This window comes from Ranitomeya variabilis, chromosome 2 (assembly GCF_051348905.1).
Source record: "Ranitomeya variabilis isolate aRanVar5 chromosome 2, aRanVar5.hap1, whole genome shotgun sequence".
Classification (NCBI taxonomy): Eukaryota; Metazoa; Chordata; class Amphibia; order Anura; family Dendrobatidae; genus Ranitomeya; species Ranitomeya variabilis.
The window spans coordinates 377,854,998-377,869,034 of record NC_135233.1 but is presented as its reverse complement, the minus strand read 5'-3'; the positions used below and the strand labels follow the sequence as shown (position 1 = coordinate 377,869,034).

At 45.1% G+C, this 14,037-nt stretch overlaps 1 protein-coding gene across 1 annotated transcript; it reads left to right on the top strand.

The window, feature by feature from the left end:
* The first annotated feature begins 1,407 nt into the window (after window positions 1-1,407).
* LOC143806116 (uncharacterized) lies at window positions 1,408-13,778 on the top strand. Its single transcript, XM_077286078.1, has 11 exons — window positions 1,408-1,616; window positions 2,037-3,199; window positions 4,978-5,085; window positions 6,518-6,592; window positions 6,674-6,778; window positions 7,845-7,982; window positions 8,222-8,401; window positions 8,505-8,717; window positions 10,532-10,723; window positions 11,534-11,627; window positions 12,044-13,778. Exons 2-10 carry the CDS (start codon window positions 2,039-2,041, stop codon window positions 11,624-11,626), a joined length of 2,265 nt encoding a protein of 754 aa, XP_077142193.1. The 5' UTR covers window positions 1,408-1,616; window positions 2,037-2,038; the 3' UTR covers window position 11,627; window positions 12,044-13,778.
* The last annotated feature ends 259 nt before the right edge of the window (window positions 13,779-14,037 follow it).

Sequence of the window (14,037 nt, the reverse complement as noted above, 5' to 3'; positions counted from 1 at the left end):
CATTTTATATAAAATATATATAAAAATAATAAAATGCCAGCTACTTTCCTATTTTGCAGTGGCTCTGTTAAAAATGTAAAAAAAATGATATATATATATATGAATAAAACTGTTGTTTTCTAGTGAAAAAAAAAAGTAATAAAAAATGCTGCAGAGATTTTCTGAACCTTCCGGAACTCCTGTACACAAAAAAAAAATCATCACTAGTGAAGTCTTTTTGACTCTTTCCTCTCCAGATTGTGCAGCTGAAAAGGAGCAAAGTCTTTATCCCAATAATTTGGGGGCTGTAAATGACGTAAAGCTAAATATTAATGTCTGTGCTGCAGATCCTTCGGTAATAGGACATGCTGGGACTTGTAGTGTGCCGCTTATCATTCAGTGGGGGTGAGGCGGTACTCTATAAATAACATGGCACTTGTAAAAGCATCAGCTCGTTTCGCACAACACAAGCACTTGCACAGCAATATGGAAAGGAAAAATATGTTATAGCTGTAATGGTAAAATAAAAATTGAAAAGCAGACTCAAATTATTAAAAAAGCATTACATTATTAACATCTCCTATACCTGAGAAAAGACAAAATAATGAGGGGTGTTACAAATTCGCCGCCCAGCAAAAAAATTAAATAATATATATATATATTTTTTTTAAAATCAGCTCAAAATGGCTGCAGATTTTTTTAGTGTACTGTTTCTTTAAAAGTGGGCGTGGCCTCACTTCTCACCTGTAGATGTAGGTGGGACCCACCATAGATAAACATCTGTAAACAGAGCAAACCAACATCCCACACAGGAGGGGGTGGAGGAAAAGTTGTCTGGACTCTTCTAAACTTTCAGCAACTTCACTGCAGCCTGAAAAGTTGTCATTAACCCCTGAGCTGCCAGACACCCATATACAAAACACACAGTCCTCTGCCGCCGCCTCTGGAACTGAATGTGTTACTATCCCCCCATAATAACCTGTGCAGGTGAAAGCTCCAGCCAAAGAAAACAAAAAAAATCCTCATTTGCAAAATCCCTTTAACTCTTTCCGCTCCGGAGCAAAAAAAAGTTTTTATCCCATGATATGGGGGAAGGGAGGGTTGCGCTAAATATTATCCGAGCTCCAGTTCTGGACATGGACATGCTGGGACTTGTAGTGTGCCGCGTTTCTCCTAGGAGAGGTGGTGGTGGTGTTCTGCTGGAGATTAGAGGAGCTATTTCCAGTATAATCTCACAAAGCTGCTCTTTAACCCTCTAAATGCCAGGGAGTTCACATGGCAAATATTTTCCATTTGTTGCTATGAGTCTCGTCGGTGTGTATGGGGGTGAAGGGGGAGAAGAAAATGTATACATTGTAGCAAGCCTGGAAAAAAAAAAAACAAATACACCTTTGTTTCAGGTGTTTCTACCTTGAAAGGGTTAAGTCAGGTAGTGTCCTGGGTGCACACCTCCACTCCTCCCTCTGGGGAGTTTCCTGGAAGGAGAGGTGAGCTGGCAGAGGAGGGTCCTGTCCTCCTGAGCTCTCACTTCTGGACACCAGGCTGCCATGGGGGCATAGGAGCTTTGGAAGAAGCTGTGACTAGTTCTGCAAGTGCAAGGAGACCTAGAGGCCTCGTCAGTGCCAGCTACAGCGCAGGTGGGTGGTGACGACTGGGATGGTGGTGGTGACAGCGGGGGTGGTGGCGGTGACTTACTGGTTGGCAGAGGACAGACTGGAGCAGCTGTAGGGGAATAGCAGAGGGTCTTGTCTAGCAGAGGATCTGGGGTCACGGGAAATGAGAAAAAGTTTTAGGAGAAAGTATCAGTGGAACAATCTGGTAATCCCTGGCTGCTGCTGCTGCCGCCGGCCTCCTCCTCGCCTTCCCTCCCTGCAGGGTGTGTGACAGATGAGTCAGTGCCGTGAAAACGTGGACACGCTCCCCTTGTATGTTGTGTGCGAAACATTCAGCCGGTGACATGTAAAACTCTGAGCATCAGGTCCCTCAGGGATAAAATAATTTTTTTATTTTTTTAAAAAAAATTGTTTTTAGTATTATTTCTCGGTTTCCTCTTCTAGATATGTCTGATCTTTGCCGCCTCTGTTCCTCACAACTTCGTGGATCACGTCGTAAGTGGCTCTTCGGGGGCTCCGGATCTCTCCCGGCCTTATTTTCCCATGTATTAGGGACCCAAGTTCTCCGCAATCCACCTGGATCATCCCCCAGATCGGGAAAAGGGAAAGGGAGGCCGGAAGATGCGGAGTTCATCTGCGGAAAGTGCTGCCACTCACTGAATGTCTACCACCGCTATGACCAGGTGTTGTCTCGTATGCGTGAGCTGTATGAGCAGAGGTCTATCCGCCTGGTGAAGGAGAAGGAGAAGCTTTCGTTTACCCTACGTACTATTCACGCCAGGGCCTGGGGGCTTCCAGTACCGGAGTACGTTGGGCATCTGCAAGACCGTAATGCCTATGGGTATCGGGGTTCTTATAATGATCTCAGATCTCCTGGTTACTCTAAGTCTCGGAATAATTCCCTTTCTCCAGGATACCAAAATTCATGTCCAACATCTCCTTTTACGGACCGCCCGGTGTCCTTGCATAGTTCTTTGGGTTCTTTGTCTTCGGGAACCCCTTCAAAATCTTACCAAAATCTTCTGGACCATGACCGCTCAATGTGGGAGCATGAGAGCTGGTGGGACGACCATCACAGGGGCTGCTCTCGTTGCATCAGGGGCGAGAAGTGCCATTCTTGTTCCTCCTGGAGAGTTTCTGATGCCAATTACGAGTCTGTGTGTACCGTCCCTCGGAGGAAGAAGCTCGGCCGAAGCGAAGATGATGGCTCGGTTCTTCTAAGGAGCAAATCTCTAGGGAGTGTTGGTGGAGAGAGCACCAGCAGTAAGGGTTCCCTCCTCTCCTTATCTGCCTCTTCTTTGGATTCTCTTTCTTATGCTGGTGAAGAAGGAGATGGAGTAGTGTTTTGGGAAGCAAAGTCTCCTTTAGCCTCATCTCCTCCTTCGTCATTTTCTTTACCCAAGCCGATGGTGGGAGAAGTGTTGAAAAGCTTAAAGGAAATTAAGTATAGTCCTATTAAAACACCAACAAAAAGCAAGATACCCATCAGGGGTCAACAGAGAGTGACGGCAGGAAATGTGGAGATGCATATTGAAGAGGACTACGAGAGGCCGCAGGTCGTAGAACCTGTGCGAGACATCGATGCTTACATGGGCATTGGACCTGAGGTACGTGATAATAGATGGGTATGTTAGAGTATGAGCACACCTGTGACCATGTGACCTTCTCGAGAGTTGATAGTGTTTCACGGGCTCGGTGGCTAATGGAAGGTGCAAAGAGATGAGCAAGACTCAAACTATCCTGGTCCGGCATCCAGTTTGGTCCTATGTGGCAGCCGGACCAGGGCAGTGTTCCGTTCTGCCCGCCATCCAGTAACGTCACATGAGGCTTGGTCACCAACCTGACCTTGTGCATAAAACTGTGAACACTGTTGTCCTAGTTTTTTCATGAGGTACACCTTTGGTATTATTAGTGAAAAAAAAAAATGGTAGAAGAGTGACTCCAGTTATCTAGAGAAACCAAATCATTCTATGTGAAGATGATTCAATCTTTACTCATTGGTAAATCCAATCAAGGGTAATCCTGAAAGGTATTGTTACGTTCACCTACCAATAAAAATTGAAGCATCTTGATTACCTCCTCTTCTCTGATAAGTGGCATCACTTTTCTACCATATTCTTTGTGGATTTAGTGGTTTTAGAAGTGTTGAGCATGGATTTCGCCCATCGTGACACCAGGGAGATCACGTTGGTTCCTGATGTTCTAGGTGCAAGGAACGGCACCAACAAGCCAAGAAATGAGGGCACGGAAATTAACTCTTGCCCTGGGTGAAGGAAAGCCTGGTGGTGACTCGGCTGGTCAGTCTAGTCAGTCCATGGGCAGGCAGCAATATTTTATCAGCCCAACTATGGCTGCCCTTCACAACAAAGTACAGATGTCTCGGGCGTGTCCCGGCCAAAGGCAAACATTACTCCAGACAATCTGTATAATCTAAGCAATGGCAGGTCTAACTCCACCCGGTGTGCCACAATATAATCTGTGGAATTACAGGGGAGAAAACTGCACGTGTGCCTGAGTGTGATTGGCATATGCCACCTCTTTATAATTGCCCTATTAATGGAGGTAACATATCGGAGAGATGAGTCAATATCGGTGACGGTCAACACTCCGGAGCCGGTGACTGAGGCGCGAGGCATTTAAGAGGGAGTCCACCTGCATCTTATATCTATATATACCCTGATCCGAGAGGAATGTCCCTTGTATAATGTACGGTGAGGAATGAGGCGCCCTAGTAAACCGGAGTCATTCCAGTAAATGTGCAGACAACGGTAATGTGCAGGGTGTTTCGCCCTCGATGACAATGAACGTTTTATTGCCCGGCCATTAATATACTCATGTTGGCTAGTGTTGAGGAATGGTGGAAGGACTGCGAGACTGTCCACCTGTGTAGTAGAAGTTGTGTTGCCGACAACAATGACTTTTAGGCAGCACAGAAGACGCAATCTGCCCATGAATGAATGAGCGTCTGCCGATCTCTACCATGGGCCAATGACCTGTAATGGGAGTTTGGTCTGTGTGAAAGGGCTGCTAGGATTCTGCCATAAGACAGGTCCCCAGGTGGTCAGACATTCGTCACTCGTCCGCTATGGTCAGACATTCGTCACTCGTCCGCTATGGTCAGACATTCGTCACTCGTCCGCTATGGTCAGACATTCATCACTCGTCCGCTGTGGTCAGACATTCATCACTTGTCCGCTGTGGTCAGACATTCATCACTTGTCCGCTATGGTCAGACATTCATCACTCGTCCGCTATGGTCAGACATTCATCACTCGTCCGCTATGGTCAGACATTCATCACTCGTCCTGTAGGCCTCTTCTCTGATATTAATGATCATACACTTTATACTTCTTATCTCCATATTCCTTTCCCATCTGAATTCCAGGTCTTCAAGACTCAGACGTCTCGTTCCCTCCACATCCGGGAGACCATAAGCAGGCTGCAGACCCAGCTGAAGATGGCGCAGAACGGCGGCACTGAGTCACGGCAGCAGGTAAGAACCCAACGTGTGAACGGCGACACTGCTGCTGTGTCCGTGGTCATAATGATCCTAAATCCACAATGTGATGTCATCCTGTGGGGCATCAGTCATTATACAGGAGGGGGAGGAGGGGAACTGTGACATCACCTATTGTGTATGGTGGATCCTGTGTTATCTACTGTATATAGAGGTGTTATCAGTCATTGTACAGGGGTAGAAGGTGAGCTGTGATATCACCTATTGTGTATGGTGGATCCTGTGTTATCTACTGTGTATATAGAGGTGTTATCGGTCATTGTACAGGAGGAGGAGGAGGTGAGCTGTAACATCACCTATTGTGAATGGTGGATCCTGTGTTATCTACTGTATATAGAGGTGTTATCACTCATTGTACAGGAGGAGGAGGTGAGCTGTGATATCACCTATTGTGTATGGTGGATCCTGTGTTATCTACTGTATATAGAGGTGTTATCACTCATTGTACAGGAGGAGGAGGTGAGCTGTGATATCACCTATTGTGTATGGTGGATCCTGTGTTATCTACTGTGTATATAGAGGTGTTATCGGTCATTGTACAGGAGGAGGAGGAGGTGAGCTGTGACCACCTATTGTGAATTGTGGATCCTGTTATCTACTCTATATATAGAGGTGTTATCAGTCATTGTACAGGGGTAAAAGGTGAGCTGTGATATCACCTATTGTGTATGGTGAATCCTGTGTTATCTACTGTATATAGAGGTGTTATCAGTCATTGTACAGGAGGAGGAGGTGAGCTGTAACATCACCTATTGTGAATGGTGGATCCTGTGTTATCTACTGTATATAGAGGTGTTATCAGTCATTGTACAGGAGGAGGAGGTGAGCTGTGACGTGACCTACAATATAAATATCTAGAAAGTGAAGCTAGAAAAACTTCTTTCTTTTTTTTTTTTTTTAAAGAGGTGGTCACATCAGAGTCTGCGATAACCCAAGTCCTGTTTCCATCCTGAATATTTCTAAGGAAAGCCATTCTCGGCATGTGGTTGTTTATACAGACTCTCCATAATGGGGTATATAACAGTCTGGTCTTTAGGGCACCTCCCCTTTAAGGCTACGTTCACATTTGCGTTGTGCGCCGCAGCGTCGGCGACGCAACGCACAACGCAAACAAAAACGCATGCAAAACGCTGCGTTTTGCGACGCATGCGTCCTTTTCTTGGTTGATTTTGGACGCAGCAAAAATGCAACTTGCTGCGTCCCCTGCGCCCGGACGCGTGGGACGCATGCGGCGCAAAACGCAAGTGCAACGCATGTCCATGCGCCCCCATGTTAAATATAGGGGCGCATGACGCATGCGGCGATGCTGCGGCGCAGACCGCAAATGTGAACGTAGACTAAGGCTGTAGTGTTACATCTCCCTGCACTTACTGGAGCTTTGGTTTTACTCTGGCTCCTTCCCTTCCAGGACCAAATGATCGAACAGCAGGAACTAATCCGAGATTTGATCAAAAGACTGACGCTGAAGGAGGAGTTCCTGGAGGTGGGCATCCGGGCAGGTCTATCCTAGGGTGGGCTATGGAACCATGTTCTGGCTCACTGGCACCTGTCCTCTAATCCTCAGGACTCCCTGACTTTGCTGCTGGCGCTCCCTGGAGCCTGTGACCCATCGGGGGAACTTATTACAGACTTTGTTGAGAAGTTAAGAGCGCGAGAAGATCAGATACAGGTGACTAATAATGACCCCAAATTAGAGACCACGACAGGGGGACATGAGCCCCAGCAGCAGAAGGCGGAGGAGAAGGAAGCACAGACACTGACTGATCAGTGTTACTGAAATTATAATTGTTTAATGTCTGAATTGTCACTAATAAACTATAAGATACATCCTGCTGCGTCCTGAATGAGGATAAGGCGAAACAGTGACATCAATCTGCAAATGATAGAGGAGAAATAGCATTACATCACTCATCCTGCATTATACCCCAGAGCTGCACTCACTATTCTGCTGGTGCAGTCACTGTGTACATACATTACTGATTCTGGGTTACATCCTGCATTATACCCCAGAGCTGCACTCACTATTCTGCTGGTGCAGTCACTGTGTACATACTTTACATTACTGATCCTGAGTTACATCCTGTATTATACTCCAGAGCTGCACTCACTATTCTGCTGGTGCAGTCACTGTGTACATCCATTACATTACTGATCCTGAGTTATATCCTGTATTATACCCCAGAGCTGCACTCACTATTCTGCTGGTGCAGTCACTGTGTACATACATTACATTACTGATCCTGAGTTACATCCTGTATTATACCTCAGAGCTGCACTCACTATTCTGTTGGTGCAGTCACTGTGTACATACATTATATTACTGGTCCTGAGTTACATCCTGTATTATACCCCAGAGCTGCACTCACTATTCTGCTGGTGCAGTCACTGTGTACATACATTACTGATCCTGAGTTACATCCTGTATTATACCCCAGAGCTGCACTCACTATTCTGCTGGTGCAGTCACTGTGTACATACATTACTGATCCTGAGTTATATCCTGTATTATACTCCAGAGCTGCACTCACTATTCTGCTGGTGCATTCACTGTGTACATACATTACATATTGGTGCATTAATGCAGAGCAAATATGTTAGTAGGAAGAAAGGCCATTAAATTAACAATCCATCCAGCTCTATAGAGAGAATTCTGCCCCGGTGATCCTAGTAGATCCATAAGATCTGATTTCTTAGGGCCTTTTCTCGAGTTCTGACACTGTGACCTGTCTGAGCAGAGAGAAGGGGATGAGCTGGCCTTACTCAAACGCCAAAGAGAAACAGAACAGAAACGTCTGCAGGAAGAACTGACAGCGAGAGAGGATGACATCGCACATCTCTCGAAGGTTCTTCGTGACAATCAGGACATCATAACTGTGAGTGGCTCCTCGGGGGCGGGTCTATAACTCTGGCATTGCCTTTCAGCACTGGAATCCTGCCAATCAATCATTGCATCGAGTATCTATATTCCGACTATATTCATTTAGGATTCTTCTTGTTTCCTCTGCTACAAAAACATACTAGCTGACGCCCAGTGTGACCACTATCACCGCTGTCGTTCCCTCAGGGGTTGTCTCCCAGCTTTTCTAATGCTATCTTCTATTTAATCATGGAGGCTCTGCGTGACATCCTGGGAGAGAAGGACTTCACCATTCAGAGGTTGGAGGTGGCTCTGGACTCTGCAAATCGCTCCGCAGCCTCTCAGGATGCTCTGCGCCTCTCCGCTCTGCGGGAGAAGGATGCCCTGATCGCAGCAATACAAGGAGCTCTGAGCAGCAGCAATCAAGATGTTGAGGTGCGTGAGGGGCGTCCGAACCTCAAACCTCTGTGTAAAATATTATCTGTAACTTCCTCCAATAGCGAACCTCACATCATGGATGTCTCCATCTTTTTTTCAGGCACTCGCAGACTCTCTCTTATCCCAGGGACTCGATGACTTTAGTATCTCAGTTCCTGGATTGTCTGCCCCTAATCCTCTAGTATCCCAAATCCAGGAGAAAGGTCGTCTGCTGTCCCAGGCCCACACAGAAAATCAACGCCAGAGTGTTCAGCACCAGCGAGACATCCAGGATCTACTCAATGCTCTCAATGAGAGTCAGACACTGCTCCAGGCGAGTCACGAGTTCTGACTGTAATATAACTACAATAATACTGCCCCTATGTACAAGAATATAACTACTATAATCCTGCCCCTATGTACAAGAATATAACTACTATAATACTGCTCCTATGTACAAGAATATAACTACTATAATCCTGCCCCTATGTACAAGAATATAACTACTATAATCCTGCCCCTATGTACAAGAATATAACTACTATAATCCTGCCCCTATGTACAAGAATATAACTACTATAATCCTGCCCCTATGTACAAGAATATAACTACTATAATCCTGCCCCTATGTACAAGAATATAACTACTGTAATACTGCTCCTATGCACAAGAATATAACTACTATAATACTGCCCCTATGCACAAGAATATAACTACTATAATCCTGCCCCTATGTACAAGAATATAACTACTGTAATACTGCCCCTATGTACAAGAATATAACTACTGTAATACTGCTCCTATGCACAAGAATATAACTACTATAATACTGCTCCTATGTACAAGAATATAACTACTATAATACTGCCCCTATGTACAAGAATATAACTACTATAATCCTGCCCCTATGTACAAGAATATAACTACTATAATCCTGCCCCTATGTACAAGAATATAACTACTATAATCCTGCCCCTATGTACAAGAATATAACTACTGTAATACTGCTCCTATGCACAAGAATATAACTACTATAATACTGCTCCTATGTACAAGAATATAACTACTATAATACTGCCCCTATGTACAAGAATATAACTACTATAATCCTGCCCCTATGTACAAGAATATAACTACTATAATACTGCTCCTATGTACAAGAATATAACTACTATAATACTGCCCCTATGTACAAGAATATAACTACTATAATACTGCTCCTATGCACAAGAATATAACTACTATAATACTGCTCCTATGTACAAGAATATAACTACTATAATACTGCCCCTATGTACAAGAATATAACTACTATAATACTGCTCCTATGTACAAGAATATAACTACTATAATACTGCTCCTATGTACTAGAATATAACTACTATAATACTGCCCCTATGTACAAGAATATAACTACTATAATACTGCCCCTATATACAAGAATATAACTACTATAATACTGCCCCTATGTACAAGAATATAACTCCTATAATACTGCTCCCATATACATATAATGCAGGGCTTTCTCTCTGGCCATTAGCCTGTGTATGTGTTTTGCGCAGTGTTGTTCCCTGCACTGTTAGGACCTCTGCTCTGTGGTAATGTTCCCCAGTACTGTCCCCTTGGTGCCTCTGGGAATCTCTGGTCGCTCTCACGTGTGAATGATTCCCAGCAGTGTTAGTGTCGGCCCAGTGGCTTCTTATAGACTCGGACACTCGGCGCTGAGTCAGTAACCCGGAGGCCTCTGTCTCCTTAGTCCAGAATACAATGTGGAATCTCCTATATGGGAGGGAGATTTAGTTTCTGATTGGTTTTATACAGTGGATCACTTTTTTGGAAGTCCCATGTAAATGCTTGGTTAGATGGATCCGGTAATTCCGTATGTGCGGTGTAGCAGAACTGAGAGGCCTGATGAATTTTATTTCAGCCTTTCTCTGATCAGTGACTCCTGCATAGTCTGAAATCCACCTCCTGTCTCAGTGACGTGCTGTTTTTTCCTCCACCATGCTTTACACTGCAGCTCTGCGTGTTTAGATGGCTGCTGTGTATAAGCTGAGCAGGACGTCAGTGGATGGGAACATATGAGTCTCAGGGTGGCTGCTATAGAGGGCTTTGTGGTATTACCATAACATTGTCCTTCACCTTCAGGAGCAGCTGCGACATTGTAAGAAACGCCTGCAGGACGGGGCTCAGGAGCAGAAGATGCTGCGAGAGTCGCTGAGGGTGAAGGAGGGCGAGGTGCAGGAAGAGAGACGGAGGCACAACGCTGATCGGCACCAAGTCCAGGCCAAACTGCTGCAACTACAAGACTCCGGGAGGGAGAAGGACCGGACGACTAAGGTGAGGACCACACAAGCCTAGATCCTGGTCCACTGCCACCCCCATGGGGTGTACAGGCTGTAGTGTCCTCACCCATTAACATTTTAGACAAATCTGAAGCCACCACTAGGGGGAGCTCGCTACATACAGATTTATACAGCCGCCTCTAGGAGGAGCTCACTACATATAGAATTATACAGCCGCCACTAGGGGGAGCTCACTACATATAGAATTATACAGCTACCACTAGGGGGAGCTCACTATATACAGATTTATACAGCTACCACCAGGAGGAGCTCACTGCATACAGATTTATACAGTCACCACTAGTGAGAGCACACTACATATAGAATTATACAGCCACCACTAGGAGGAGCTCACTATATACAGATTTATACAGCCACCACTAGGGGGAGCTCACTATATACAGATTTATACAGCTACCACCAGGAGGAGCTCACTGCATACAGATTTATACAGTCACCACTAGTGAGAGCACACTACATATAGAATTATACAGCCACCACTAGGAGGAGCTCACTATATACAGATTTATACAGCCACCACTAGGGGGAGCTCACTATATACAGATTTATACAGCCACCCCTAGGGGGAGCTCACTACTTACAAATATCCTTAGAATAGTTCATTATTTCAGATTTCTGAGGGTCCGACAGCCAGCACCCCAATTAAGCATCCGTTACAAAGTCCCGCATTCTCTGGGAGGAAGCAGTGTATAGAACAGCACAGCGCCGCACTTGTCTTGTGGCTGTTCTCAGGTACTGCAGCTACTATCACTCGCAATTTACTCTTAATATTCTTGTCTTCTAGAAATTGCTGCAGGATGCGGAGAACAGAGATCAGATCATCAAGAAGCTTCAAGAAAGACTGAGCCTGGGAGGGGGGATTATGGGCACGCTGTGAGGTGAGCGGGGTTCCTGTGACTCTGCACAGATGCCTGGTGATGTGGTGTGGCACTGGCGGGTGATGGGCAGATGCACTGCTCCGGATCCTGGTGACATAAATGAATTGTACAGGTGGAGAAGGATTTTCCCTGGTGCACGTGGCGGGTAATGAGGCAGGTACCGTTTGTGGTTTGTCCTCATGTCACATGGGCATCAAATTAAATATTAGTTACTTGAAGTCACCACTAGGGGGAGCTCCCCGCAGTCACACAGCTACTAATGAGTTCTTTGTGAACTGTATACAGCGCCCTCTGCAGGATGTATTTTTCCAGATTTCAGGCTGAGCCCTTCCAGGACTGTAAGGATTATATGATTAGATGTGACTTAGTGTCTCCCATCACGTTTCCTTTAATTTTTGCCCTGTCTTCTCTTCCAGATCTTCTTTGCTACTTTTCTAATGGGATGAAACGAATTGTTTACCAGCTGGAGACTCAGAACTGGAATCATGATTTTTTTTTTTCTGGGGTGGGGAGGGTTATATAACTTGGGATCATTTTTTGGAGGCTTGATAAATGTTTATGGAGGAAACCGGAGGTGATGTATCTTATGGGATCAGGGAAGTGGGAAATGTCTAAAACACGGTGGAAATGAAGACGAGAGAGATTTGTAATTCTAGAATTTAGAATGTTAGAGATCTTCTACTTCAGAGAATATATCAGATGGATCTACTATGGTGATGTCCTACAGAAAGATCATGGAGAAGTCATGAGCGATGATCCAAGACCTCCTATATCCTGTTATCTTTGGGTCAAAAGTATCAACGTGACCTAATCTGAAGGCCAGAACTTCATGGAGTTCTCCTGATCTGAGGACCACGCCTTTATGGAGTTCTCCTGATCTGAGGACCACGACTTTATGGAGTTCTCCTGATCTGAGGGCCACACCTTTATGGAGTTCTCCTGATCTGAGGGCCAGGATTTTATGGAGTTCTCCTGATCTGAGGGCCACACCTTTATGGAGTTCTCCTGATCTGAGGGCCAGGATTTTATGGAGTTCTCTTGATCTGAGGGCCACACCTTTATGGAGTTCTCCTGATCTGAGGGCCAGGATTTTATGGAGGCTGATGAAACATATTCTGCCATGATGTGATCCTTCGCTTTCATCGTTCCTTGGTAGAGGCCGAATATGCTGGAGGTGACATTAATTGCCCACACTCCTCTACTGTGTGGATGACATCAGGACTGATAATCCACCATTGTTCCCGGGTGTCCAGTAAGGCCACCAGTGCCTGGATTACAGGTCATTACGCCATAGACAGAGGAGACCATAATGTCCTGATCTCTCCTCCCTGAACCGGATCATGTAGTGATTTCTAGCAGATCGCTTACAATCGATCATATTGTGTGATGAATTAATACACTAGAATGTTTCTTTTTTTCCTATTGCCGAGCTTGTCTGGTCACCGTCTTCTCAATACAGAGGAGCACCAGAAATATCTGAGATGGCAAATAGCTCCTCAGATCTCAGCTTCCTGGACCTGGGAGGAGCAGAATGTTTAGGTGTGGCTACGTGTTCAGGTCTTCAGTGATGGTGGTTGTACCTGGCTACATACTAACTACAAACTGGGCCCTTATTAAAGGGATGGTGCTGAAGGTCTCCTGGAAAATCGTGACCAATGTTAGACTTAATATTTCTTGACATATTAGAACGTTTGTTACGTCAGGGCTTTGTTTTTGGTCTTACTCTTGATAATATGCTGAGAGCTTTGTGACCCACCACTGCCATGTGATTTGCTACGGGTATATATGGATTTTATGGGTCCTCCTGGTGTTGGCATTTGTTGTCTTTCTAGGTACATCACACTTGTGTCGTCTTCTGCCATGCTATAATTGTCCAGTGCCACAACGAGAGAGAATGCTATCCAGACACTGGGAAGTTTACGATGAGCCTTTAAAGGTTCACATTACTCATATCCTCAGCTCAGGACATGGGGTTTATGGCCATCGCTCATGTGCTGGGTGCTGCCCATCAGTGATTGACTGCGTCTCCGCTGCCAGCCTGACTGCCATAACGCTGGTGCTTGCATCTATTACTCTAATTGGTTGTAATTATTTATGTTCCGATTCTGACATTTGTTACGATTCTGTTAATAAAAGGTCTATAATAATCACATGTGATGTTCTGGAATTTATTTCTACTGGATCAGGAAGGTGCTTTATTATCAAATGTTCCAAATTATCAGAAGTATAAAAAAATAGCGCACACACGAGGGATTCCTGCTCCCCTATTTCATTTAAGCACATGTCGAGAACATAGTACTGAGCAGTGTAGTTGTGAATCCAGCTGCAGGGTTTGAGAAACACTTACTAGAGAGCAGCAAAACGTATAAAAATAGGAACAGATATAGGCTGATAACTTTTTTTTTTTTTT

Coding starts and splice junctions, on each gene's coding strand:
- LOC143806116 (XM_077286078.1), top strand. CDS start 2,039: ATGTCTGATCTTTGCCGCCTCTGTTCCTCACAACTTCGTGGATCACGT. Junction 3,200..4,977: donor ACATGGGCATTGGACCTGAG/GTACGTGATAAT, acceptor TCTGAATTCCAG/GTCTTCAAGACTCAGACGTC. Junction 6,593..6,673: donor TGAAGGAGGAGTTCCTGGAG/GTGGGCATCCGG, acceptor TCTAATCCTCAG/GACTCCCTGACTTTGCTGCT.